The sequence below is a fragment of the Gobius niger genome, assembly GCF_951799975.1.
Source record: "Gobius niger genome assembly, chromosome: 21".
Classification (NCBI taxonomy): Eukaryota; Metazoa; Chordata; class Actinopteri; order Gobiiformes; family Gobiidae; genus Gobius; species Gobius niger.
In genome coordinates, this window is record NC_136872.1 from 12,017,870 (window position 1) to 12,032,933 (window position 15,064).

A 15,064-nucleotide genomic window follows, 5' to 3' on the forward strand; every position below is an offset into this window, starting at 1 on the left:
AGAGAGAGAGGGGGAGATGAAAACCACGGATATGTGTTTCCAAGGCAACAAGGCAGCCCATTTGGTAGTCATCCAAGTTACTGCTCTATTTAAAAGCTTTTAATAATACAAATATTTGATTCGCAGAGCGGGAGATAGAGCGAGGATTTGCTTTCACTGGAACAATGTGAGGACATAAAATACAGGACAACTGTAGAACTGAAAAACAATAGACCCCCTCCAAAAAAACTGTCTTTATTGTTCCCAGATTATAGACCAGAATATAGGTTTTTAAAGAGTCATGCTTGCTTGTATCCATTCTGTGACAGGCTGCAACAGGCTGACCAGTGGCTACTATTGAGTAATAAGACTAAGACTCAGAGCTCTATTGGGCATTACTTTATCAAATTTCAAAATATTTTAATGCCATCAAGTGTCGGCAATCTAAATAACACATATGCCCTACTTGACTGTGATATGCAGTCTAAGAACTTTTAGAATTCTACCAGCTATATCCAATGGTGTGTCGAAATTCCTAATATATTTTCATTCATTAAAGCAGCCAGGCCGTAATCCAGGAGGGTAAATCCCACAGACAGACTAATCCACAGATAAAGTGATCATTCACCTCCTGCGTCTTCACAAAGTAGTCGGAAGCAACTACGGAAAGGTATTATCTCCATTCACTTATTACCATAAACAAAACTTCACTTCAGCAACCAAAATTCAGCAGTGACATTGTGCCAAAAAATATGAAGTGCAGATTTAGAAAATATTTTTAATGCAAAGTAACATGTGCACATAAAACTTATACAGTACAATGCATACAGTAATATAAATGCTTTAAATGGCAATCTTAAGAATGTCAAAATTTGTTCATCTTATTTAACCAGTCTTTTGCACTTGCCCGGGGCAACTAAAAAGATTTATTTGTTTTCAGGCTGGCACACGTCCACGAATACAAGCAGTTTAGTGTCATACTATGTCGGAAAGATTTGTGCAAATCTAAGCTTAAGCAGGAGGTGCAATCGCAGACTTTGAAGGGAATTTGTTCCTCCTGATGAGAAGGCTAATTATCTGGATAAGTACTACGATGCTTACTCATTAAGACACGAAAAAGCTTTAAATCTCGTAAATGCACCCTTGCCATGAGGGTGGAGTGTTGGTCAATTGTCTAAACATATTGATTGGCATGAAATGGTTATGGCAAACACTGTATGAGAGTAAAATGTCAGGCAAACTGTGGTGCAATTAGCAGCTTTTCAAAGTCCCTTTCTGTCACACCACACCCAAAATATTCAATGGAGCGCACAATAAAAAACACACATGTTAAACACAGGTGTAAAAATGACTTATAAAATAACTACTGTATATCAAATAGTCGTAATACAACAATACAAATCAAAGCTAAAAAGGAATGCTGTTCTGTAAAAGTACCACTAGAGGTCAGCAAATACCCATGCTCAAATATCCAGATGTACACTTAAATATACTGTACTTCAACTGTGAAAACATTGATTTCACTTTAGAGTGTTTTTGACCACCAGTTTGTACCCCCAAATGTACATTCTTGACACGAACACTCAGTTTTCTTGTGTTTTTGTAAATCTAACACAATGCGCACAGTGGGCTCCAAAGTCTGAATACTGTTACGGCATTGAAGAAATCCCACAAAGAGCCGGAACTGGCCCATGCAGTCACAAGAAGAACCCCAAGCAGGATTTCGCCCTCTGAAATATGATTATCTTCCATCTCCCCTCAGTCCCGAGCCAGGCACTCCTCTTCGGTGATGCCCTGGGCCTTGAGCTCCTCCAGCACGTTGTCCAAGTGTCCCGGGTCGGGGTAGCCGTGGCCTGTGAGGTTGGAACCAAACTCGGTCTTGTGGTGCACCTCGTTCCAGATCACTGTGTCGGACTCGCCGGTGGTGCTGGACGTCCCGACAGAGAAAATGAGGTGACGGTCCCACGCCACCAGCAGCAACCGCAAAACCTAACAATGCAGGGAAATTTCATTAAGGTTTCTGAAGGCAAAAAGTACAAACTCATGAACAAATAAATAAATGAGGCAGCCTTTCAGAATAGCTCTCCTCTTCTAGTTTCCAGTCCTTTTAGATGATTTCTGGTGGACTAAATTTATTGACATAGTATTTAGCACACACCTTTTAAGGTCAAGTCAAAATTGAGTCTTAATGAATGTTTTGATGCAGCAGATTGTCCGCTTGAAGTGAAAAACGGGCACTCGAGTTTGCCATTGGCATGTAGCATGAAGCTAATGGTAGCTTTATGGCTAGTATAAAAAATTTGGGAGGCTGAACCACTGTTCTTCTCTTTGTCTTAATTTGTTAGAAAATACATCTATAATTCATAGAAATGCACCGATCCAGCTTTTTTGCTTCCGATACCAATACTGGGGGTTTCAGTATCTGCCGATATCTGAGTCTTTCTTGAGTGAAAAAAAGTGAATGGTCTCTTTTCTTTAGTGTCAGATACATACACCCTAGCCTTAACTCTAACCGCATATCCACATCCTTATCCATGCAAGGCTCTGTGTCTGGTTCCTTTGTTTTTTCAACACAAAAGCTTAGTGTGATTAAATGAAAAGTGCTAGTTACAGTTTGCTAACACTATTAACTTATTTATGAGGGGCTAATGTAAATCATAACATCAGCTCACTTAGTCGTAATTCTGTGTCTGTTCTTGCTGATGAGAGGATGCAAAAACAAAGACTTCTGCTTAGCCATGGTGCTATTGTTCTGACCTCTAAGAATGTCACATAAAAACGACACATTTGTACTCTGTGTTTGTAGATTGTGGTGTAAAAGATGTGAGCATTTCTTTACCTTGCGTCCCTTCTCGCTGTCAGGGAGGTAGCAGTGTCTGGGAAAGCCACGTGCTGTGAAGGGTTTGCCTGGGTTCGGGTGCTCTGGGCCCTGTGTTCAAAACGACAACAGAGTGGTTAGTCTTCTCTTGTTTGTTGTTACTGTTAATTCAAGTCAATTAAATGCATCGGCTTGTATTTCTGAACACATGGCACATTTCATAAGCTGTTACCTGTATGCCTGGAGGAATGTTGTAAATGATGCGGATGGTCTTGCAGTCTGGGTGTCCGGGCAGCGAGTGGGGAATAACGTGGTACTCCATTTTGCCGGGTGGCTGGTTGCCGGTCTTCACTCCGTAGATGGTCTTGCAGGTGGGACACTGCAAGCTCCCGTCCTTGTTGCCGTTGTTGTACATGGCGACGAGGCACTGCAGGTGGTACTGGTGACCACACTGAGAGAGGCGGCCCACCGATTCCGCCCGGGATACCCCTCCGACGCCAGGACCCTTGTAGCCAGAGGGTCCGGACAGCACCTCCATGCAGATAGTGCAGTCCTAGTGAGACAGGCAGGTTTAGTTAAATAATGTGCAATACAATATGACTGGTGATTTGTACTGCGGGTTTGTTTTTATTATGTAGTCTGAACTAAAATCATATGTGAATATAATGTGAATGATATTATCCAAAAGTGCTGTAGTAATTGTAAAGACACTCTAGTAGTAGTGTACACAACTAGACAACACTTACTTCTTCAGGAGGATTGCGAACCTTCTGGAGATACCGCTTCACCACCTCCTCTGGTGTCTTTCCTACAAGAAAACAAACACAAAAATATTTTGATCAGCTTTTTCTTCCCCCTCCACAATGCATTCAATTTCCAGATCCAATGCCCTGCCAGAAGGACCCACCTTTGCGTGCCTGCTTCTTGGTGGTCTTGCGGCAGCAGTGGCCCAGACCTGGCACTGGTTTGATGTCGCTCTTGGAGACCGGTGGTGGGTGAAGCACCAGTTTGGGCGGCCGGGTCAGACACACTGGAAGTCCGGCCGCACTCATGAGGATGCCTGTAATACCTGTTAATCACCAGCAGGAGGTGTAAGTGAGACAATCTTTGCTACTCAAAAGCAACACACACTGTGGGTACAGGAAGTATTCCTCAATTCAATATTTTTTGCAGGGTAGTCCTTGTAGAATGCTTCCTAATTGAAAATGAACTATTTTAGTTTCAGGGAGCTACAAAATAAAAAAGAATACTTTCTAAACCCACTGTATACTAGTACTTTATACTTTAGCTCCATGCCACTTATATTATACTGTATTATGATAAAGAGAAGAGACTCACCGGCCAAAGCAGGATGCACAGGGCTGGATCCATTAAGGTTCTTCACTGGAACCGTCGGTACTCTGAAAAAGACCAAACAGTGTCACTGTCTATAAATACACAGATTTAAACATGACTTAGCAAACAAGAGGCGCGTGACCGGCAAAGACCAATTAGCCCAGATTTACAATCTGATGAATCACCTGTAAACAACAGTAGTTCACCTTATGTCGGCCTTATGTTATTATCTGTTAAGACTGTGATGTGTCACGGCAACTTCCAACAATCTGACTATGACGCTCCAATTTTTACTATCTATACCATTCAGAACATTTTTCCAAGAGAAGAAATAAACAACCACACAAAAACCTGTGAATATTCTGTTTGTGATATATTGTGATTGTTTTGTATTTATTTACCTAGATTATAAAAAAATATAGACATTATAATTGCTTCTCCTTTTAAGAGCGTTTTAAGAGAAGAATCAAAATGTTAAGTTAATTTACAATAATTTAAGAATCTTGTACAATTTTGAATTACTTATGTACTACTTTAACTATGACTTAAATCATATGTTATAGTGAGGAGTTCTTATCATTATTTTCATATTACATTGGGGACACTGACTCAAGTAATACACACCAGATGACTACCATAAAATACATAGAAACAATACAAAACACTATAGGCTTTGTCAAGTTGCTATATAGTAATAAAATGGTTTTGTATTTTATAATTCAAGCTAGTCACATAAACTGTTATCGGTCTTGTATAAATGGTCTATATACAACAGGAATCGCCACAAGACTCTGCTATAATGAGGATCCAAATGAACGAATAAATACATAAAAACAAATAAATAGTATCAATAAATAAAAAAACAAATCTCAGCCACACAATATTTCTTAAATATCCTGTACTTACGGTCTGCCTGTCTTAATCACAGTCATGGTTCCCAATATAAAAGATCACGAAACACAGGTAAAGTTAAAATCCCAAACGCCTTTGAAAGAGCCGAAGTCGCTGTAACTGTCTGTAGCCCTTCCTCATCAGTGTCGGTCTGCGGCACTGCCAGGTCTCCCTCCCTTTTATAAGCTTAATCCACCTGTTTCCATCTGTTGATCAAACTGCAGGTGTAGGCCAGGGATTACCTGTGAGGAGCTACGTCACAGAGCTGAGCTACCATACGACTAACAGACCACAGCACGTATCCCCTTATGACGTCAGAATGTGGCACGTGGAAGCAATTTCCTAAAATACATTGTTACATGGAACTTACAATATTGTTTAATACAGTTAAACTAATGCAAGAATCACAGGCATGCCAGAAGATGCTTGTAGAAGTTTAAACAACAAGGTTAGTAGGTTTTATACACAATAAACCCCACTGATATTAGGTACTTTGTTGTTTGCAGAGGAAATGGCATAGTCGGAATATTTGCAGCTGTTGAGATTTGCAAAGTTCCATCATCTAAATTCTGATTTTGATGGCAATTAATCATGCAGTCTTAAACTACAAAATGTTGATCATAAAAGGAATGTACGGCAACAAATAAGTTTACAAAACTTTGCCCCACACCTTTTGTCAACACTGTCAAATAAGATAAAATATACATAGTGTTTCCGATCCTAATATGCTTTGTGACTCAACAGGGGCTTTGATGTAAGGCTTCCGGTGGCAGTGATATGAGGGATGAGGATTAGGAAAACAGAGGGAGAAAAAAGGTGAGAGGAGAGCAGTGTGTCAGCTAGTCACGTTTCTCTGATCCTGGCTAATCTAACAGCATTAGTGAAGCTCCATCTGGAGGAGGAACGGCACCAGCATATGCCACCTATCAACTATAACTTGACATGAATATAAATACTTACTATTGAATTTTGTGGTAGCTCTTGTTATGGTGTTTAAAGGTTGCTACCAGAGGCTATGGACAATGTCAGGAAGTCTAAAACACTGACATGATGAAGCAGTAACAACTGACCCATGACCTCTCTCGTCATCACTAATCTAAGACGCTGAAGCTCCCTAACTTTACTTAAAAACCATCTGCTGCATTTCACTACTTATAAAGACAACACCTCTTAGGTGGATGGATATTTACTACTTTCATATACAACACAGACAATATCTATGTATTTTTGTCTGAATATTTACATTGAAATAAAATCACAACCCACTTTGATCACAGACTCAAACTGTGACAAACCTGACTTTTCTGCTGAACTTTGTTGCCAGGCAACTATTAGCTCTCTCCACAACTACAGTAACGACAATGCAGAATTTCAATACATTTCAAAAAAAGGGTTTACCCTGCAGTTAAAGTGCATATGACAGGTTTTCAAATTTGTTTTGCTAATTATTAGTTTGGTGAGATCCTTCCTGTGATAAACTTATAAACTAAAGGGGTGGGCCATATATCGTTATCGCAACATAATTTTTTGATATCGTAATTTTTTATATTGCTGTGGACATTATATAATTTATGTTACGCTCAGCTCCATCATAAACGCTGACTGTGTAGGGCACTGGGGCAGGTGCTTCAAAAGTAAAAGGTAAATTGCTTGAGTAGATCATATTTGTGAGGAAATCAGTATGCTGCAAACAAAAGAATGAAATATCTATAGCATTAATCTTTGTAAGTAATTTGTCCATTGTCAATTATATTGTCAAATATATCGTAATCGTGATATTTCTTTTTTATATCGTGATAGAGAGTTAAGCCATATCGCCTGCCCTAGTTGCACATTGCTAAATTATTTTCTACCATAAGAATACTATCTACAATTTACTATGGTCCATCACTCAAATATATTATAGTTGTCCCTTGCAAAGTTTTTCCTGCCAGGTGTTTTCTCTGTATTGCATCAGCAATGCCATGTGGTTTGAGTTCTTTATTTTTTTATTTTATTTTGAGGCTACAGCTGCATGGTAACGACAGGAGGAGGGGGTCGAGCTGTGTTACATAGAAGGGCATGAGTGAGGAAGAAGAGAGATCAGTAACGTAGGAACAGCAGGTGCCACCGTCTGGACACAATCAGACCTGTAGGATGTGACATTAATGAATGCAATACTGAGAATATTCTGCGTTCATATCATTTCAGAAACTTCCACAGAACCATCTGATGAATGTAGTGTTCAGGATCACATGTTATACATTTGATTGAATTAAAAAGTAAACGACAGCTGTAGGGCTGAAACAACTAATCGATTAATCAACAACTAATCAATTATTGAAATAGTGTCAACTACTTTAGTAATCGATCAATTGTTTTCTAGTAACCACAGACTGAAATAGAGCAAAGATTACATGATTTTTGTTTATTTTTTATGAAAACCTACTTTGTTTTTCAAGTTAGGGTATGTTGTGTTTTGTACATTGAAAATGTAATGATTTTCTGTCTGTGTCTCATCCAATCAGAAAGCAGAACTGGCACTAAAAGCCTCCAAAAACACTGACTTTAAGTTTACTCCATCAACATGTCCTCAAGCAGTGCCACTTTAGCTTAATGTAATATATATAAAAAATAAAAAAAAATCACCCGCTGCCCTTCAGGATGGCCTTGCTAACAAATGTCAACCCTTGCTTTCTCACTCTTACAGTCAAGAAAAGAGAAAAGGAATTGCAACAACCACAGATATGCTGCACATGGCAGCACAGCGCTCATGCTTCACAGTTAGAGGGTCCCAGGTTCCATTCCCGGGCTGTACGGGGCCTTTCTGTGTGGAGTCTGCATGTCCTCCCTGTGTCTGCATAGATTTCCTACCACTAAAAACATGTACAATGGAAAACAGTGAGAGGAGAGCAGTGTGTCAGCAAGTCACGTTTCTCTGATCCTGGCTAATCTAACAGCATTAGTGAAGCTCCATCTGGAGGAGGTAAGGCACCAGCAGTGTTTCTGACCTTAAGCCGGGCTCCACATCTGGGTCCCCGGGCAGCTGCTTACTGCGGCTGCACACTGCTCCTACAGGTTGTCCCATGGCATTGCAGGATGGGTCAAATGCAGAGGTCGAAAGTTAACCTTAACCTCAGCCATATATTTATCTGTTCCTGCTCACTTTAACTCAGTGAACAGATGTCAGTTATACATCAGAATGGTGTCCTGTACCATGGATATCAGCTGCATTAGATTGGCAAAAATTGTCTTTTAATTGTCTTTTTTGCAGATGTCCCCTGATTTGTGGATTAATCACAGGGTCTATAAACACCGGGAAAAAACTCATCAAAACAAGGTGGCATTTTTCAATCATAAGCCACAATTGCTGCAGGCGAAGGGAGTTTTAGCCATGAAATTGATATGGAAAGTTTATGGTGCGGATCCAAACAAAAAGTGAGTGCATGTTATCCATGAGATCTAATAGTGGCTGGTAGTTGATTTCGTACTCACCCAGAGGCAATAAGGGCTCGTGACTGGGCCATGGCGATCCGCTGCAGTGCTGGTCGGCTGAGTCCGGCCAAACTGGAGCGAGGAGGCAGAGGAGCGGCACAGGCGGCTACCCCAGACGAAGACACTGCCCCCAGGACACGGGCGGAGGGCGAGGGGGTACAGGTGGAGGAGACCGTGGAGATGAGAGAGGGACCAGGGGAAATGGCTGGTGCGGGACAGGACATGGACTGTGTTGAGGAGATGGAGGGGTGATTGGGGATTGGGGCAATGGATGAGGGGGGGTTGGACGTGGGTGGAGGGGCTGGAGGGGGGAGTGGCGGTGGAGGCGGTCGACTGGAGGAGATAGACAGAGCGGCTGTTGCTGAACCCAGGAGAGACAAGGAGTGCCCATATCCTCCTCCGATACTATAACCACTACCAACACCACTCCCTCCTACAATGCTGGGACCTCCCATTCCCCCCACACTGTAGCCTCCTGTGGCCCCCACAACAGATGTCCTGTGTGAGGACAGTGTGCGCTGCAGTGTAAGAGGCCGAGGGAGCGTTAGCGAGTAAGACCCTCCAGGAACAGAGTAACTGTTGACTTTTGGCATTATGGTGTGAAGAGGGGGTTTAGACGGTGGTGGTCTTCTCCCCAGAGTCTGTGCAGAGGACATAGTGGACATAGTGGACATAGAGGACATGGAGGACATAGCGGATAAAGTGCCCGGTTTTACGCCCAGCACCATCATACACTGCTGGCAGGCACAAGGCTGTCCCAAAGAGGTGATGGCTGAGGCAGGGAGAGCCCCACTAGGGTAAGCGCTCCCATTGCCACTGTTGTTCATCCTCATCCCCATACTGGACACATCTACACCCAGCAGCCCTCCAGGGCCTGACATGGATGTGGGTCCCCAGGCTTGGTGCGATTTAGGCAGTGGTCCAGACACCATGGGGTAGGCCAAATCAGAGCGCCGCTGGATCCGCCGGCAGCGTTGCGTTTGCCCATTGATTTGGGTCATACTCTCAAAGTCAATGAGGTAGGAGAATCCCAGTGGAGCCAGATCCAGCCAGGGCTGCTGCCGGTCTCGAGCAGCCTGGATGGCGATGCCCACCTCAGTGTCGTATGCAGTCCAACTCCCAGCGTCGTTTTCCCACTCCCACAGACAGCCCTGTCCTGGAGCAGAGGAGGGCTCGTAGAAGCTGCGTCGAACAGGCCGAAGGGTACCTATCCAAACATACACAATAGACTGTGTTAGGTCAATATATGTACTGTGGTTCCATGAAAACAACGGTATAAACTGTGATCAATTGCAGCATGTCTTTCCTGCTGAGAGTTTGGGCGAACAGGTTGCCGTTGGTAACAGCAGAGGGTGATCTGAATTCTGATTGGCTGGCACTCAACACGGTGGCGTTTGCTTTCCCAGACCACCCTTGAATGATTAAAAAGTTTTTTGGTGACCCTGAGAAAAAAACAAAAATGTTGATTAAAATTAGAGACCTATATCTGTATGAATGGACCACTGTCATCCTCTCTCTGAGCCCAGACGAGAAAACGGACTTCACAAAGCCTTTCTTGGACCATTGTGTGAACAAATTACAATGTTGTTGTCTGTGGGAGATTTAAGTTTAATCTTTAAGTGCTCACACCATGTTGTAGGATATTCTGAGGTCTGCTTTTTCTCGAGTTTGTGCTGAATGCCAGCACACATGATACACTGGAAATGACAGAAGTGTTCTCTTAATTGTAAGGCTTTTGTTGTAGCCTGTAGCCCACTTTAAAAAAAAAAACTCAAGAGGGATACTGCTGCTGCACACGCTATTCACCCAGAACATTGTATAGTTGATTATTTAAAGTTGATGTTCAGCCCTGTAATCTCAATGGCTATAGACCTGCTAAAACCTACTAACCCATAATATCATGGGTCCAATGATAGACTTGAATGCAATAATAAATATGCAGGCTAAGCAGGCCCCACCTGGGCCCAGCTGTCCCCCTCACCTGTGTCTTGTCGAAACTGGTGCATGGACTGCAGATCGATGATGTAGAGCGAAAGGCGAGAGTCCACCTGTCCGAGGACCACACTAGCACAGCGCGGGTCGCTCCGGATCACCGCCTCGATGTGGTGACAGACCGCGGGGCTGTAAGGCCGCCAGCGTCCGTGCTCGTTTAGCCATTCCCATACCACCACCGCGGACGCTAACAACATCCTACTCCTGCAACAGCGAAACAGGGATGACTGAACAGGAGCAAAATAAACGAGTGATGCTCGTCATTAGCAATCCCCTTCTACCGCTCGCTTTTACATCCCTTCACAGTGGCGTCTCATCCATTTTGGGTTCTTAGCAACTCAAAACTGTCTGCACAGCCTACATAAAATAATGCACTGATGCATGCGAGACTTACCTTCCATCTTTAAATGAGTAATGTTGGATACGCTACAGTTAATTGGACGTCTCTATCGCTGACAGAGGATCCAGGCTCTTTCATGCATCAGTAGCAAAACAGTCGCCTGGATGTAGCATCTTGATACTCCCTATGCAGATGAGAAGCGTCTACAACCCATTTCTCCGACAATCAAGTTTGGATGAGATCAGGCAGTGACTTGAGTGATAACCTTCCCTACAGGAGGCGGGCGCTGTCTGTAACAGAACGGAACAGCACGAGCGCGTTCGACCTGGAGAGACTTCTATGCTTCTGCCCTGTGCGCGTGAACGTCAAAAGGGTTTTACTAAAACCACATCTATTTTCGGATTTGCCAACTCACCCTTTTCCCAAATAGAGAAGAATGTGCATGGTAAAGTAAATATATTAATCCTGTTTTGTTAGACACCCCCACACCCGCTCTATGCTTCACGCAAAAGTACTGGAGATGCCGGGGATTGAACCCGGGGCCTCATACATGCGAAGCATGCGCTCTACCACTGAGCTACATCCCCCATGCGAAACCTGCGTAGCAACAACAGGTTTTAACCAAGTGTAAACCCACACCGGAAGTTGATCAAATACGGCTTTGACGTATAGTTTAGTGTAGTTTCCCGACAACAGCATGTGCAGGGTTAGGCTATAAGGTTTACGTGCATTGCATTCTGAAATAGCTAGAAAGGATTCTTTATCATGTGTACTTGGATAATCGAGAAGAGATCGAGCTCTGTGCACAGATATACAAATAAAACAATGCCTTACACTTGTAGTAACTGTGTGAAACAAGTTTCTCACAGCGCTACACTGTGGTCATTATTCATTCACTTCATACTCTGTGGTAGGTAAGCTACTGAAGCCACGCAATCCTTTCTGCGCCATCGGTCCCAGCAACAACCACTAACATGCCTCTAACCCACGCACTTGACTTCCTTCACAGGCCGTGGATGAAGTGTCCAGGGACAGTGTGACAATCTGCCCCTGCTGGAGGTTCAAACCCCCGTCTACCATCTGAGACATTGCCTCTCCTATTTTGTGTGGTGTCCTTTAGATTGAAATACTTTAAATGAGGCCTGTCGCTTGTAATGCTGATACCTTCAGAGAGCAAGAGGAAAACAGACTTTTTACATTTTTAATAAAACACTACCAACCAGCTTCACACAATACAACACAATACAACACCAACAACAGTGTCAGTTTTTTGTTACAGCGTACAAGTTTACAACTTTTATTTTGTTGGAGGGTTCTCAAACAAATCACCGCAACCTCAGTCATACTTGAGTACATGTAGTACTGAAATTGTATCTATTTGTACTTTATTCTTTAGGATTTTTTTGTTTATATATTTCTTGCATTTCCTTTGGAGACACTAAGATTTTGATATCAATGAATACTTTCTTTCTCATAATTTATGTCACTAATCATAAGCATGACTTTTACACTCAGTTACTCAGTACTCACAGTACTCAAGTAACATTTTCCACAGGTTCTTGTTTACTCTTAGTTGAGTAATTATTTTGGTCAATACTTTTTACTTCTTCTTAGTAAATGTTTCTTCTTTCTCTCTGTACTTCATGCTTATGCTCATGCCCGTGGTAAGGAACAGGCTAATTTATCATTTCTCTCACAGAGCTGTCACATCTCCTCCTTCACATTTTTCTTCTTCCGACCAGAGGACACTTCCTGAAAACTGGTTGAGGCTGATCACAATTGGTGCGTTGGTCTCCTCCTGGACATCACCATCCTCTGCCCTCTTCCCTGCCTCTGCCTTTGATTCTGGCTCCGGGTTGGCCTCCGCTTGCTCCTCTTCATCCGAGCCGTCGACTGAATTACCTCCAGAACTCCCTCCTGCATCGTTGACTCCAGTCATGCTGCCACTTCTCTGTTCAGCGACCAGCACAACATCTTCACCTCCTTCATCATCACTGCTCTCATTTCGATTTGAATTGGCCTCCTCTTCTTCCTCGTCCTCATCCTCCTCATACTCCCCATCCTCATCTGTCTCGGTTTGAGGCCACAGCTGGACTCCCAGACGATTCCCCAGGGCCACTGCCGCCCCTCTGGCCCTATCCCGCAACCCCCCTTCCCTTAACACAACGCGCTCAACTGTATATTTTCCATTGCTTTGCTTATTTAGGTACTTGTACAGGACAAACAGCAGGATGAGGAGGAGGAGGAGGAAGATAAATAAAGCCCAAATAGTAGCATAGGATACTGAGTAAGTGATTTCTCCGTCTTCCATCATTTGTGTTTCTGAAATAAAACCAAAAAGAGCAATCAACCAAACGTATATGAAATTTAAAAAAAAACATAATAAATGGAATAGAATACAAGCATAGACTTTTTTTTCATCATCAGTAAAAATGAGCGGGCTCTCCGTTCCTCAGACCTGACTCATATCTTAGCTCGTGGTTCTAGCTCGTCTCCATGAACACAATTTTTGGGGCTTTGCTTTGACAACAGCCATGCACGAGGTTTCAATACATTTTAGTTTCACTTTGAGAAATGAACAAACTATATATGTCTGGTTGGGCTTTAAGGTCTGTTTGCTTTTGTGATTGAGTCTATTCGTGTTATCTGTGAAATATGAACTATAACACCAAACATGCTCTGCCATTCATCACAGATCACACTGTAGATCTGACACCAAAATAACTACTTCCCTCTGTGCTTGATTTTATGTGTGAAGAAATGATGAGCAGCCTATATATTGATTTTTTAACTTACTTTTTGTGTGGACCAGCTCAACTATTTAAATATGTTTTTTTTTCCCTGTTTCGCACCAGATCAAGTAATTTTGAAGTTCACTTTTTTCCAGGAACTAAAAAAAGAGGGGGGGAAAAAACAACAAAAACACAAAGTTAAACATTTTTTAACAATTGCCAAAAAAAACAAAAAAAAAACCCATTAAAATGCATTATAGATACAATATTTGTATACCTTTCACTCTATGTCACTGGAACTAGAGATGAGTGCACCACAGGAAGTCTGCATGCAGCTATGGTTTCCTGTCAAAAAGATATTCTGCATCACTAAGACAGACTATTTACTGGGTTTCAGAATACGCTTTTGACAGTGAACAATGGGACAAATAAGGGTTTAATTTGCAAAAGATGTGAAGATCAAATAGCGTTTTTTGTCCCACAAACGCATCATGAGTCTCTGTATTCTGTATCTATTTTATTATGTTTTGTTATTTTTTATAAATTTAGGATCTATGTTCTAATGTAACTCTCTAACTATAGTGCAAATTATTATATTATTACTAAATGTGTACTTTTTACAATGTCATAATGAAGTCGTTGAGGCAATTCTTACAAAAATAAATACTTTCTATATAATTGTTCAAATAAAACTTACCAAAGAAGAGAGCGTTCAGGTCCGACCGTCTGAAAAGCTTCTACACGTGTTGCGTTGTGGCTACATTTGCAGCCGTCCAATCTAAAGCTGTTAGTGAGCTGAGAAATAGTGAGATGCACGGAGGAGGCGGCAGCACAGAATATAAATGTGAGAAAGCACAGATCAAACAGATCAAAGGCCTGGGTGTGGCGTGGAAATGAGGAAGTCAAATTGGGTCTTGAACTTTTCATATATTTTAGTTTACTCTAAAACAGGTGGCATTAAGTGTCATAGTATATCAATTAAAGATATAGTATATTGTATAGTTCAGTATGTTGATTATTATTAGCACCATGCTACTGTATTTCACCACATGTATGAAGATACAAATATATGACTTGTTTCAAACTGCAACTTCCTGTTTTGGGTTCAGTAGAAAGGGACCACAGATTCTGAAATAAATCTACTAGTGAAACTTTGAATATTTTCTTGTAAAAAAAACAGTTGTGTCTATTACAAAATAACAATTGCAGTATTTTAAAGTTTCATGTTAGACATGAGGATTATAAAGACAATGCTGATGATCTGCTGCCAAAGACGCCCCGTTGCCCCATAAACCACAGTTTCCGTAGTTACTGTATGTCAAGTTCATTTAATTGTATGAACTTATTTTCTATAAGCAAATATTGTCCACTGATAACCTTACAACAAAAAAGTGAATTAAGAATAGTACAAATGGAAATATAAAAAAATATATATAAAGAATAAATATTTTTGATCTTTATTAAAACCTAAAAAAGTTTCCCTCATAGAGAAAGGTACAGCCT

General features: G+C 41.7%; 1 protein-coding gene across 2 annotated transcripts; it reads right to left on the bottom strand.

The window, feature by feature from the left end:
* Window positions 1–773: 773 nt before the first annotated feature.
* On the bottom strand, window positions 774–11,380 carry dtx4a (deltex 4, E3 ubiquitin ligase a). Of its 2 annotated transcripts, XM_079579840.1 has the most exons (9): window positions 10,884–11,380; window positions 10,479–10,693; window positions 8,498–9,704; window positions 4,136–4,197; window positions 3,705–3,866; window positions 3,544–3,605; window positions 3,030–3,350; window positions 2,819–2,908; window positions 775–1,968 (listed from the first exon to the last, which is right to left on the bottom strand). In XM_079579840.1, the coding sequence occupies exons 2-9, from the start codon at window positions 10,684–10,686 to the stop codon at window positions 1,738–1,740; spliced, it is 2,343 nt and encodes a 780-aa protein (XP_079435966.1). In that variant the 5' UTR covers window positions 10,687–10,693; window positions 10,884–11,380; the 3' UTR covers window positions 775–1,737. The 2 variants fall into 2 exon arrangements, with proteins under 2 accessions (XP_079435967.1, XP_079435966.1); XM_079579841.1 differs by lacking the exon at window positions 10,884–11,380 and having other exon boundaries at window positions 774–1,968; window positions 10,479–10,692.
* Window positions 11,381–15,064: the final 3,684 nt, after the last annotated feature.